At 38.0% G+C, this 14,289-nt stretch overlaps 2 protein-coding genes across 2 annotated transcripts; both read right to left on the bottom strand.

The window, feature by feature from the left end:
* Positions 1–150: 150 nt before the first annotated feature.
* On the bottom strand, positions 151–5,363 carry rpl18 (ribosomal protein L18). Its single transcript, XM_068324807.1, has 7 exons — positions 5,306–5,363; positions 4,581–4,667; positions 3,961–4,068; positions 2,299–2,397; positions 2,026–2,149; positions 1,257–1,326; positions 151–278 (listed from the first exon to the last, which is right to left on the bottom strand). The coding sequence occupies exons 1-7, from the start codon at positions 5,306–5,308 to the stop codon at positions 203–205; spliced, it is 567 nt and encodes a 188-aa protein (XP_068180908.1). The 5' UTR covers positions 5,309–5,363; the 3' UTR covers positions 151–202.
* Positions 5,364–6,750: 1,387 nt separating this feature from the next.
* si:ch211-120k19.1 (uncharacterized protein LOC563199 homolog) lies at positions 6,751–8,382 on the bottom strand. The gene is made up of 5 exons (XM_068324808.1): positions 8,298–8,382; positions 7,674–8,017; positions 7,142–7,212; positions 7,008–7,037; positions 6,751–6,880 (listed from the first exon to the last, which is right to left on the bottom strand). Exons 2-5 carry the CDS (start codon positions 8,005–8,007, stop codon positions 6,761–6,763), a joined length of 555 nt encoding a protein of 184 aa, XP_068180909.1. The 5' UTR covers positions 8,008–8,017; positions 8,298–8,382; the 3' UTR covers positions 6,751–6,760.
* Between the last annotated feature and the right edge of the window lie 5,907 nt (positions 8,383–14,289).

The raw sequence follows: 14,289 nt of genomic DNA, 5'->3' as shown, positions 1-14,289 counted from the left end.
AATGTATGCAGGAGTCGTAAACATGTTTTCGCTGTATCCCAGACATTTACATCATCATTACGTCATTTGTCTTAAATTTACCCATAAAACCCAGCAGATATGGATTTTTGTAAAGGTGTGTGAGCAGTCCAATAATAAAAGACAACACACTTTTTGTACTGTCGATCTTTTATTTGTATCAGTTTCCTTGGAAAACAAAAGTCTAGTTCTTGTAGCCACGGCTGGCTCTGCGACCACGAGCCCTCTCAAACTTCCTGCCCTTGGAACGGATGTAGGGCCTAGAAGAGAGATAATCAGTCAGTGATGTCAGTGATGGTATCACTAACATTCATATCGTCTAACAATACAACTGTAGCTAGCTGCTTGAGGCATCATTTCCCATCGGTGTTGCTCAAACTAACGACCACCTAGTGCAATTTTCCCTGGAGTGAAAACATGTTATCACAGCATTGTAACTTACTTTCATATGTGACGTAAAAGTATTGGAACTGGGTTTGAGCTCACAAGTCAATTGCAGTAACTCTTTAACACACAAACAGCTTGAGGATTTCCCCATTGTATATCAAAAATTTAGCTTTTTGACACTGCAGCTCATAAACACATACACATGTGCATCACAAGCCTTTTACACAGAACATTTTCACATATTAATAAGACGAGAGTTACTGAATAGGTGAAAAAATGATAAGGTGTGACATGCTGGCTCATTAATCAGTGTTAACAGATGTGCTTTTTTATCAAGATAGTCATGTCTACTTTGACAAAAATTAACCTACATCTGCAATCCACACTTACTGTGTGATAGCAAGGAGCAAAGTACTAATAATGCAAATAAATGAAAGGATGACAGCCAGAAATCAACAGATCATCCAGGTAACAGGATATTTCACAATACTGTAATGGTGTGATCACAATCCTGGCATGTAGTAATGCAATAATCATGCATTATGAAAAAGTTATTAGATGACTGCGGCAAAGTACAGACTTTACCAGAATAAGTATGACAACCCAGATAAAAAAGCAAATTTCCTCAACCGCATAGAGGAAAGATGGAGAAAGGTGGAGACAGCCTACTGCTGGGTATGCAAAACACAGTTGATGCTGGAAGTGAAATAATGTCCTACTTTTTAGACAAGTGTAATTACAGAGTACAAGTTTTAAAAGAAAACCATGCACTTACATCCAGGCCAATGTGCTAGGATGGAATTTGCATGATCAGGATAACAGTAAAAGAAAATAATTTTAAATGCACATACTTGGTGTGGCTGTGAGGAGTTCCAGGAGCTTTTCCAAAGTGCCTGTACACCTCTCTGGCTTTGCGGGGTCCTGGAGAAACGACACAAATTAAAAAGCCATTTGAAAGAAGATTTTCACTATCTCAAATTATAACAAGAATGCATTTTTACTTTTGTTCATATATTTGATATTTTAATGATTCATTTTGAAATAGTAAACTTAAAAAGTGGCTAATGTCTGAAGTTATCTATTTCCTTCATATTTTTAAAAATGTATTAATCACAAATAAATGCACATTTCTGTATAGTATTGACCGTTAATAACATGGCTAAAGATAATGTTCTGTCCCAGCACATTACTGACAATCAATAGAGAATATATCTACCATCATTACAAAATTATTAGTTAAAAAAAAACCATCTGCCAACACTTCTGTCTCATATGAAGCATAACAAGTGATTTTAAGAGATATTCAAGTTCCTTTAGGCTGAAATTTAGGTCACCCGGTGCTCAACAAACAAAAATTCATGAACTGTGAGATTAAAGTAAGAAAATTTGGAATTTCTGGGGATCATTTGACAAAAATTAGGCAAAAATACAGTGAGCTACTTTTCCTTAAGTCGTATTTTTCATCTATAGTAACACAAAAGATTAAGTTTCCTCATCATTCTGATTTCCTGTGTGCTTTCACAGCAAGAAGGCACTGACACTAGTAGAATATCCCTTTACATAATGTACTTTCCACAGCTGCATTACATGACATTAATTTAAATCTACTAGTTCAGTTACCTGACAACAGCACTGTCCCCTGTCCTTTGGGAGAAGCCAAAGCCAGCTGGTCAAAAGTCATCACCTGACCTCCTGCCTTCAGGATCCTACGGCGGGCACCGTCAGTGACTCTCAGAGCACAAATCTGTGGGACAAAAAACAGAAAATCAAAACTTAAAGCGGTGAAACATTATGGTGCTGGAGAAGAATTCAATGGTGGAGTGTATTATACACTTAAAGAAAACAAACAACCACATAACAGTTAAGTCTACAATTCTTTATTGTAGGTGTTACCTTGAGCTTGGGTATGTCTTGGATCCTGACGTCATCAGTGACTGTTCCAACGACAACAGCTGTTCTGTTCTCACGACCAGGCATCTTCATCTTACGGATCTGTTCACAATGAGAGAAAAAGCGAAAGTTTAGATACCATTGTCAAATTACTGACACAGCATGTAAACAAACATTAGCCACATTTAACAGTCCTAATGGGCAGCATCCTGTCTGTAACATTTGGTTCATTTCTTTCAACTGATTTTCCCCTCTGAATAATGAAAATATCACCAGACTCCTTCGCATACGGGTAACATGAACATCTCAACACCCCCCTCCACATTGTACATATACATGCATACTTGTGGAGGATGAAGGGATTGGTCACCCCTGTCTCCATTTAGGGGACCAATGTGGACATTGTAGAGCAGTGGTTCCCAACCTTTTTTGCGCCACGGACCGGTTTAATCTAAGACAACATTTCACGGACCGGCCTTCATTTGCTCTATAATCGTTAATGACGCCAGGACAGCTGTAGTCTAATAATAAATCATCCACAGTGGTTTTAAGTGAAATGCAGATATCAACAGACAATAAACAAACAAACAAATGCCGCTTCACAAAGAGTTTGGAAATGGAAACAGGGCTTGCGATACTTTTTGGGCAATCTCAGGATAATCTGCCTAGATTTTAATCCAGTACACTGGACCGGTGGTGGGCGCTTTATTTAGGGGTAACCGGTCACGTGACCGAGACCGTTCAAGCGTGACAGACGTCACTTTTCAAAATAAAACTTTTTCTTTCCGACTCCGAAATGAATAAAACAGAAGTAATGTAAATCATTTTTTAATTCTGTGCGGCCCGATACCAAATGACCCACGGACCAGTAGCGGTCCGCGGCCTGGGGGTTGGGGACCACTGTTGTAGAGGACTACAAGTACTTAGGAGTCATCACTGACAACAAGCCATACTGGCGCAATCACACAGATGTCCTTTACAAGAAGGACCAATGCTGTCTCTATTTCCTAAGGAGGCCGAGGTCCTTCAACATCTGCAACAGAATGCTGAGGATATTTTACCAGTCTGTGGTGGCCAGTGCTTTCTTCTACGCTGTGGTGTGCTGGGGCAATGGTCTGTAGATGGCAGACATCCACAGACTGATCCACAAGGCGGTTGACATTAGTGGGCAAATTTGGACTCTCACAGTGGTGTTGGAGTACAGGATCTTGTCCAAGTTAAGGGTCATTTTGGACAATGAATACCACCTGGTGTACAGAACTTTGATGGAATAAAGAAGTTCTTTCAGTAGCAGGATGACCCCCTAAATATACTAGTGAACGCCATAGAAAATCATTCCTCTCTGTGGCCATCAAATTGTACAAGCTTCACTTTGACAGTCATGCAAGAAGGAGGAATGAAGTAAAATTTGTATTTATAACCAATTTATTTTAGCTCTCTATTCTACATTCTTTTTCTTCTCACTTTCTGCAGTACTTTCTGGAGCTGGGCAGCTGAAACGAAGAACAATTTTCCCCTCGTGGATCAATAAAGTACTCTGATTCTGATACATATATCCTTCATTCTTTAAATTAACCTAGATTGATAAATATTATTTTGGATCTAGACAAATGTCATTTATTCAAGCATTTGCTATTGTTGAATAAAATGAGACCAGAGACTTACCAGACGAGAGATGGAGATGGGAGGCCTGTTGGTCCTACTCATGAAGAGTCTCCTCAAGATAACCTTGTTGAAAGGAGCATTACAGCGACGAGCCAGGAACCTGTACAACTGCAAGACCCCAGCAAGGTGTAAAGAAATACAGAATTGTTTTGAATGGGTTTAAATATACATATAATTATACAGTGCGCACTCGCGCATCAACACTCGCAACTTCATTTCATCATAGATTTTTGGTAGGCAGTCACATGACATCGTACACGCCTTCTATAGGCTGACAGCATTCGGAAGTGCACTCGGTTCCGTGAGTCTTGGACTTCCGTGAGACACAGAAGTGCTTTTAACAGTCGGTAAGAGTGGTGGAAAAGGTAATACAGATAGAAGGTGGTTTAATATCAGTATGGGGAGGGTTCATAAAAGTTTAAATAATAAACAGTTATAATAAGAAACAGTTTGTCGGAATCTCGGAATCCGTTAATCGCGTGTGGTTCCTGGAACGCATTAACTGCGAGGAATGAGGGCATAATGTGTTTGTGTGTACGCACACACAAACATATGTGTCATGACTACATTTATTACCAGTGTTATTTCAACTAATAAAATACTGTTTAAATATAATTTACCTTGACCAGGAGCCTCAGATAAATATCCTGGCTCTTTGGCTCTTTCCTGTGCACCTTACGGTCCTTGTTGTGCCTGATGTCAACTCCCTTGAGAAGCAAACAAAATGTTCATGAAAACCAATACACTCACAGTAACAAGTTCCTTAAAAACAGTTTCATTTAAGCATTTAGTGTTAACACCGACTGCCTTTACACGACAACAACGGTGCTCAGGCTATGTTCCAGTTTAGCACTGCCATATCTAAAGCATCAAAATATAAAATATGATTACAATACTTGTTTGGTGTCGTATAAATGACATACTGTGGGGACAAAAATGAAACAGCACAGGCTACTTCACACGTTGACACTCCACGGCTAAATGCTATGAACACCAAAAAAAGCTAACCTTACAATTTAAGACTGCTAAACAACCTTTGACAGCACAAAAACTTTGAGGAATATAAACTATTTTTCAAACATAATATTCATTGAACTAAATAACTTTCCAAGCCAATTTCCGACTCAACACAACGCTGAAAGCGGCTACCAGGAGGGCACTAGCTCACAACCGACGGTAAAGCTAATATGATTTACGTAGTTAAATTGTACGAAATAATAATACGAATTCATCGAAAATTATGTTTAAAACAAAGTAATAGTTTCGATTTCAATATGGGATGCTTTAACAGAAAGGATGATCATGGATAGTCTGTTTCATTTGAAAATTTGCTAGCAGCACCTACCATCTTGGACTCAGAACGAAAAGGGAAAAGGAAGAGCCGACTTCTCGCGATAATCAGTGCCCTGAAATCTCGGGGCTCTGATTGGTTGGTTGTTCATCGCTTCCTGTTTTTACGGGCATAACAAAGAGAGACGTTACAGTACATACTCCGCCTAGTGGCAGTAACACGCAGAACACAAGTCATGCCTTCTAAACTGCATGCCATAATTATTATCCATGTTGCACATAAAATATCCAGAATTAGTGGCGCTCTTTTTCATGAATGTGTATAAAAAGGGATGCGTTTGGTTGATCTCATCAAAGAATATGGCCGTAATGTATTTACAATGGCCACATTATTAAAACAAAAGTTTAAGGCATTGCATGGGTGGTTGGAGAAGTTGAAAAGGAGGAGTGGAATTCACTCTGTTGTTGGGCATCGTGAGATAGGAGCGCATGAACCAAAGAGGGCAAAAAACAATGGGGACAGCTGTTAAAAGGTAAATGACTGTCATTATTATTCTTTACTCTATTCTTTGTTTTTTTACATTATGCACAAATCTCATTTATTGTGTAATAATCTAATCGTAACATGTATTTGTTACATGTTTTGATGCATTTTTATGCTTCATAAAACATTTATGAATTTTTGTGGGCTTGGAACAGATTAGGGCATTTGCATGGGAAACGCGTCTCTACTTACATAATTTCTTTCGGAACCAATTAATTTCGTAAGTAGACGTACCATTGTACTTAAAATCCTCCACCTTCTTGATCTCTTCTCCCTGTAACCTCAGTCTTCCACTTGGGTCTCTCTCATTCACACACATGTACTCTGTCTTACTGTGGCTAACCTTCATTCCTCTCCTATTCAGGACAAACCTCCACCTCTCTAGCTTCTCCACCACCTGTTCCCTGCACTCACTGCAGATCACAATGTCATCTGCAAACATCATAATCCACGGAAATTCCTGTCTAACCTCGTCTGTCAGCCTGTCCATCACCATAGCGAACAAGAAGGGGCTCAGAGCTGATCCCTGATGCAGTCCCATCAGGGATATATATATACTTTTCTGATATACTGTATATAATAATAATAATAATAATAATAATAATAATAATAATAATAATAATAGACCTTTATTGTCCCACAGTGGGGAAATTTGTGAGAATATCCCATAGATTTCTTTGTTTAAAAAACATGTTTAGTTGAGAATGTACATGTGTACTGTATTATTTAAGACTACTGTGTGAATGAATGGGTAAAATGGTTGAAATTTTTAAAAACTCATTATATAACAAGTATATGGCAACATCAACAATATTCCAGTATTGTAGTAAATGATCCGTGGTAATAGGTAGTGTATTAGATGATTAAGGATTTACAAACTTGGCTTTAAATAAAGTTTATCTGATGTCAATGTGAATCCAAAACCAACTGTTAAAATATTGCATCACAAACAGAAATCTGTTTAGTTTATTCAAGCTTGTGACCACACTGCTGTTTGAGGTGACACAGGTAGATGGTGAATGCCAATGCGATGCCTCCCATGAACGCTGTCCGTGCCACGGGTGGGACCAGGGCAAAGTTCACAGCCTGAGAGAGTGATAGAGATGAAAATATTGGTTATATTTTTCTATCATTCTAATAAGATTTATGGTGTTTGACTGTACTTATAACAATCTTGCTATCAGTTGATTGAATTAGTACAAGACTATCTCACCTGCATTGTTGACCAAAACACCACTCCAGTCTAAAGATAAAAAGAGAATTACAAATAAATAGGCATGATTCATTTTCTAATAATAAAACAAATGTTACAGTTATCTAATAATATCGAAATATGGCTAGTTGTACCTTATATGATGTCCAGAATTGATGTCTCCAGTCTTCAAATGGGTCATCCTTATTTTCAAGTAAACTTAATCCTACAACGTAAAAGTGTGTGTTAAATGTCGGACTGATTCTTTGTTGAGTCTAATTATTAGAAGCACCCTTGCATGGGCAAATGCTTAAAACCCATTACTAAAACATTTTAATGCTTTATTCCTTTTATAGATGGGGTAGTCATCATCCTGTTTTTCTACCCAGTGTCAGTCTATTAGTTTGGTCTGACCAATAGCTGGAATATCTCCGTGGAAACAATCCTACACTGCATAATTTCTTCTAGGAAATATTATTTCTACAGTAAATTCTAACATGCATAAGTAGGCAGCATCAGGTGAGAACTGATGGAAACAAACTGAAAATGAACAAAAAAAGCTATTGAAGAGGTAAAATAAAAATAATAAACAAGATACCACATCTGTTCCATCAGAATATGAGCCACAGATAAAGCACTATATCATCAATAATAAGCAAATGATTAAGGTCTCTATAACATACCTACCAATATAAAAGGCACTAATGGTGAGCGGGCCTGCAATCATCTGATCCACCACTACCTTCCCTGCCACTGCCTTTACTCCAGCTCCTGGCAGCAGCCTCTCCAGCCCTCGGAGCCAGTGGTAGTTAAAGTTGGCATGGAAACAGATGCCGACAGTTGCCACCCGAGCTGTTTGTCTCCAGTCGATGCCACCCCGATCTTTTGACTTGAACCCTGCAGTGTTTTTCCCTCCCAGGACACTCTGATGTATGAGGTCAGCAGAAGCAAACAGTGTTGTGTATCCCAGGATGTTGCTGATGTATGGATGGGCCTTAAAAACAGCCCAGGCCCGGTTCATGGTGAAAAACCTGATCAGAGAGAGGATTAAATCTCAAGTCATTCACAATAAATGACACTCCCGGTGGAATTTTTTTTTTCAATTAGACATTCAAATTTAACAGATATTAAATGAAACTATTAAAATATGGAATAATAAATAACATCTAAAATCATTAACATAATTTTCTACCCCACTCTACTTTTAGTCAGCAGTCCATTATGGTTCTTATCCAAGAAATAGTTAACACAACCTTAAAGGGTAACACTTCTCCTTTAGTTTCCAAAGCTAAAGAGCCTCAAACTCCTTACCAACTGGTGCTGTTGAACAAGGAGGAGCTGAGATGAATGTGTAGGGAAGGTGGTAACTCTTGTCACCAGGTCAAAGTTTTGCAACTGTTGCACAGAATGTGTGATAAGACATTTTATCCACTCGCTGGAGAAGGATTTGTGAAAACACCAAATATGAGACACAATAAAGAAGTGACCCCCAGAAGGCAAAGATCTGCATCAGACAAATTCTAAAATCAACAATACTGTATACTGAATTCCTGAACATGCGGGATACACTGGTATGATTGGCTGAGGCTTCATTATCAGTTTAGACAGGCCTATTGCACTGACTGTTTTTATGGAATGGTGTGATTTATTGCACCCCCTATGTTTCTTTCCCCTAGAAGAACAATGTGTCACTTACCACAGATTTTTCTCATGTGGTTAAGTGTGGAGACCAAAGCAGGAAGTTAGTCGTGCAGTTGTCTGGTCAGAAGCACATGTGCTTTACTATAAATAGATCAGACTCCTGCAGCAATACTTCCTTGCTTTGAGTGTTTTAAATAGGGTGACTTTTCATTTTGTTAGAGTTAAGATAAGAGATAAATTGTTACATTAAGTAATCATCATATGATTAATGACCTCTACATAAAATATGTAAAACTAGTTACACGTACGTAGTTCAAAGTGCTTAACAAAAACGATGTAGGATTATAACAACAATACAGATAGAGCCTCTTCGAGTCATTCAGTTAACTCAAGTGACTCTATGCAGATGCACAAATACTCTTTATTCATTAGTTTCTTAATTGTTTTCAGTATAAATGAATACCATACTGAAAAACTTTCATCAAAATTTGCATAGAATTTCAAAATTATGTTCACAGACATAACCTCAAAATCCAGATTAAATTTATACTTACATGTTTATGTCTTGATCCTCCTGCTACGGAGACCTCTGGTGAGACAAAGGTAGAGACAGCAGACCCAACAACAACACGAAGCATGCAATACAGAAAACTCCATACACTTAAAATCTTAATTTAAAAATTGTAAAATCTGATAGAACTATAACAATACACACCATGTTGTAATAGTTAAAAGTACACCCCAATGTTGCGTCTCACCAGTGCAATCCCCCTACAAGAGGCAAGCATCAGCGTAGGTCTGGCCTTGTACAAATTGTATCCTATGTATAAGACACACTTAGGGAGGAGAACCACCAGCATTAACAGCACCACTTATTAAAAAAACAAAAAACTGTCAAAACCCCTACGAATGGGGTGCATGAGCAGATGGCCCAGGGGCAAAATTCAGGAAGGCAATAAACAAACAGAAAAAACAAAACCACCAAAAAAACAAATTCATGACATGAACCAGTGGCTGGCCTCGCCCCTTTAAGAAAACAAAAATGTTATTAGTTTCCAGCCTCATTAAACAGTTTAGCATGATCAACTCCGAACATAACTAAACGGTGTAGGCCTACATTTTGATATGCTCACATTTGCACGGGAAGAGTCTTTGTTCACGTTCCATGGCTACCAAACAAACCAGCAATTTGACCAACATGTTCCAATGCAAGATATAAAATATTCAATCAAAACGTACTTTTTAAGTTGCAGAGTAAAAAGAATATAAATATATAAATAAGTTCAAGTGGAGTCAAATCAGGAAAAAAATGGTAATAGACCAAACGTGAACATACACATAAACATTTTATTTTTAATCCTGTTTATATCCTTTCACTGTCTCTCATGTTTGATAGAAGCCAGCTTCTTTTCACCCTCAAGCTTAAGCTGGCATTCGTATTTAAAATTCTGCACTAAGTGGGAATACTATTGAATTGCAAAGCTCAATTAGAGCCAGTAGCAACCACCTTAGCTCTTTCCTCTGAGAATGTGATAATGAGGGCCAGAGTTTAAGCTGATCAATTAAGGGCTTGTTAAATGTCTCAAATTGTGTATTTGTGTCTCCCAGGATTGAACATGCTGCCTTTAGTTAGGTACACAATGAGGAGCGTGGCCACACCTCCACAAGTGGTCGACTTCTCTGATAATTGCCCTTCTTTTCAGAGCCTACCATTGTGTCTCACTTCCTCTCTTGCTATCAATTTGTCAAGTTGCCTTTCATTCAAATGCCGAAAAAAAAAAGGAGTTTGTGCATTTGTATTGAGTGATCATGTCACTTGACTTCATTTGGCTGCACACATACTCACAACACACAAACAGACGTACAAAACCAAGAAATTACCACACCTCTTTTTCTGAAGCAGCCTGCAACATCAACACGAGTCTTCAGAGTGGATCATTGGAAGACACAAGAAGACACAGCAGATAGAAGAGTACTAAGGTAAAACCCATTATATATATATTTCTACATAGAAAGAGTGGACATAAACAGTTAAAGTATATAATACATCAATTCCTTACTGTAAGTGCAGTGTCAGACAGTGTAAGAGTCACGCTGATCAATTACCGTTTCTCTGTGTTTGAAATGTTTGCAATATTTGCAAAACACGCCTAACAGTTACTTGTTTTTTTTCTCTCTTACAATTACTTGTGACTTTGTAAATTTAAAAACATGCATCATGCCATTTCAGCTATTTGTAGATATTTGTACCTTATATTTGCACCTTATATCTAAATTACATGTTTACATACTCAATGAAATATATTTATATGTTCTTATTTATTTTCAAATACCTAATCTTAAATTAATCTTCACTTTGAATTATCTGACAATGACAATGTAAGAATACCACATTACAGGATAATGGCTTTGTTTTTACTTTTTATATCGACATGTCTATGAAGATTTATATTATATACTACAGTATTTCTAAAAACAGTGCTGAACTTCATTACTTTACTTACAATAACAACATCACATTTACCAGTAAAAACAGATCCTTCATTCAAAATGTCAAACTACAGGTATTTTACAGTGAAATGTTCTTTAACTGTTTAAACATAAAATGACTCGTATTTGGAATTTGCTCTTTATTTTTCTGTCTTTGTATATATCATTGGATTAGTATTGTCATTATTGTATAAGTAGCATTTTATGTAGCAGCTGCTTCAGTTTAAAATGTAAGTAATTTAAAAGGAAATAGTTACTTTCAAATTAATTTCTAATCTTTGTAGTTTACACAATTTAACAATCTCCACTCGACATCAGCAAAAAAGCAAAAAACACAAATATTTTTCTCGTGTAATTGTAGATAATTTCGGGCATCAAGCGGTTAATGATCAAAATGTGTGATGAATGTGATTTGAAATAATTAATTAACTTGTACTTATGCGTTCAATCACTCAGTGTAATTCATAAGAGAAGATTTCGGCCCAGTATTAACCACGAACACATCAGCTCGCTGGAATTGTCCTTTATTTCTGTCTCACACCCCCTCGCTACGTAGGACATGCAGCCATTATTTTCTGTGACTCTTGAGCCTGGTTTGGAGGAAGGCGTTCCAAAGGGTTATGACCTCTACACCTTCGTAACATCAGCAGCAGGTCACATGATGAGAACTCTCCAGAAACCTCAAAAGAACCGCCGGTCCAAACGGCAGGTCAACCATCGTCGCTTCCTGCACAACATGATTCAGAGGTATGGTGGAGATACCTAAAGCTGGTCTTTTTTTGCTGTGATACAACATCCTGTATTAAAAAAAATCCTTCAAATTCATGAAGAAAAATCACTCAAGATTATTTGAAAGGTAATGTTTCAGGTCATACAGTTTTTTTTTGAAAAGTGTAATAAGAGCTAAAAAAAATTTCTGGTATTCATATCACAAATATGACGACAAGTCAATGTGTTTACCTTCACATAAATACATCAAACAGGAGATAACAATTGATTAAAAGCCCCCCAAGTCTAAGAAACAACACTATAACATGCATCTTAACATTAACAATAAATTGAGTTTTCAGTTGACATATTTATGACCATTGAGCAACGCTAAGCTTACTATCTCCCCGACTACAGCTTTTGTGTTAAGCTGAGCTAATGAGCTACTAGCTAGTAGTTTTATACTTAATACTGCACACAGATAAGAAAGTGTTGTACAAAAATGACGAACTACTGCTTGGTTGTGGACATTCAGTTTATCTATGGAAACTATTAAAGTTTTTTTTTCATCTGTCTCTCAACAGGAAGTTGGCGGACATAGAAGCAGCAAACCAACACCTAGCATCTGCTCTGTACATTAAGGAGGATGGGAAGAATATTTCTTCAACGCCATCACAAGAGCCAGAGACTCCTGTCAGGTCAGATATCCCCTCCCGAGGTGGTTATCTCAAGGATCAAGATAAATGCGATGTTCACATAGGAGCTGATGGGGTCTCGAAGTCAATGGAAAAGAAGCAGTCAGACTCAGAACATGTTTTAAACCAACACCCTAAACCCCAACCTACTATCTGCCCCCCTAGGAAGAACAACCAGCGCAATGCAGGACAAGAAAAAGTGAGTCCAAATCACAAACTGGTTGAATCCCCATCAGTTAGCTCTCTGATGGCACATCACCACAGTGATGGTCTTATTCATGCCGAGTGTTACAACAACAGCCAGCTGAAATCTGGCAACAGCCTCTCAGGAGACTCTCAAACAACTGCAGAAGACTGTAGTTTCATTCAGGTCAACCAAAATATGAACATTTCCCCCATGCTCTCTCCAGTATGTTGTTCATTGTCCCTTGACTCTTGTGATTTCTCGCAAGAGTCAGATATCATGGATCTCTTTAATGCTGGCAATGAAGATATAGGAGCCTTCATGGATGTAGACGCTTATTTTGAAAGTATCTGTAAATGCCATAGTCATGTTGGTGCTGATCATGGACTTGCAGATCAGTCAGAAAGTCTAAAAGAAAAGATCTGCAGCATTAACTCAGAGATGGAGGATTTATATTCCGGGGAGAGGGATTGCCGATACGAATATGGACAAAGATACCCACACGCAGTTCAGGAATCGACCATGAACCACTTTCAAAGTGCAAGGGAAGACACTGCAGAGACAGACTTTAGGATGTCTGAGGGCATCCATAGCCAGCTGCCCACATCGATCAGCTCCCCCTACAACTTGTCTGAGCTGCAGTCACACCAGCAGCCTGAGGGAGAGAGTACCTGTATGCTGGGGAACAACCAGGACTTCACACTATTTGAGGGTGTTGCTCAATCATTCTCTGTTCCCCTTCACGCTCATGAGCACTGTTCCATACCAACTCCTCTGTGTGAGGCTGATTGGCTGTTCACTGATATCCTAAAGGGCAGGACACCCCTAGATTGTTAAGAAGATCTCTCCATTGTGCTTTGAGGTCAGCTCCAGAAGGGAGGTCATGTTTTCTCTGGTGTGTGGTGGTTTGTGTGTTGGCTGGATTACAAAAGCACATCCTGAAACACTTGTTTTATTGGGAAGATTGGGCATATGACAGGAGAGTGTTACATTTTAGAGTAGATCCACTTAAATATATTTCATATTCACTAACTTTAATATCATTAACCTAATGATTAAGTCAGTGCAGGATTCAATGGAAATGAGAGACTGTGGGTTGTTGTTTTTTTTTAGTTACCCATCAAACATGGCAAAATCAGTCTTTAACAGTGGTGTGGCTGTTCTGACATCATATTTGATTTTGTCCTTTTTTCAAATGAACCTCATGATTTGATGGGATTTTTTTTTTTGTCCTATTTGTCATGATGTGGACCACAACTTTACTATAAAATGCTACTTGACCTGTATTTGCATTAATCAGTGATATTATTGCAGAACACGAAATGTAAAATATTAAAGAAGTGGCAAATATGTGATCATGCCAATAAACAATAGTGTGTGTGGTATTTAAATGATAAGAAATTTGTGTCAGTAATATAAATATTGAATTTTTCAGATAATTCCATTCTTGACAACACTGCAATAAAAGAACTACTACATTCACAGTAGTCCTGTATGGAACATTTCGCTGTGGTAAACCTGTATAAGTATTTTGTACTCGAGGACGGTACTATACAGTGAAGTGTGTGTGCATTGGGTGTGTATG

This window comes from Antennarius striatus, chromosome 9 (genome assembly GCF_040054535.1).
Source record: "Antennarius striatus isolate MH-2024 chromosome 9, ASM4005453v1, whole genome shotgun sequence".
Taxonomy (NCBI): Eukaryota; Metazoa; Chordata; class Actinopteri; order Lophiiformes; family Antennariidae; genus Antennarius; species Antennarius striatus.
Note: the sequence above shows the minus strand (reverse complement) of the source record. Positions and strands in the feature narration are given on the sequence as shown.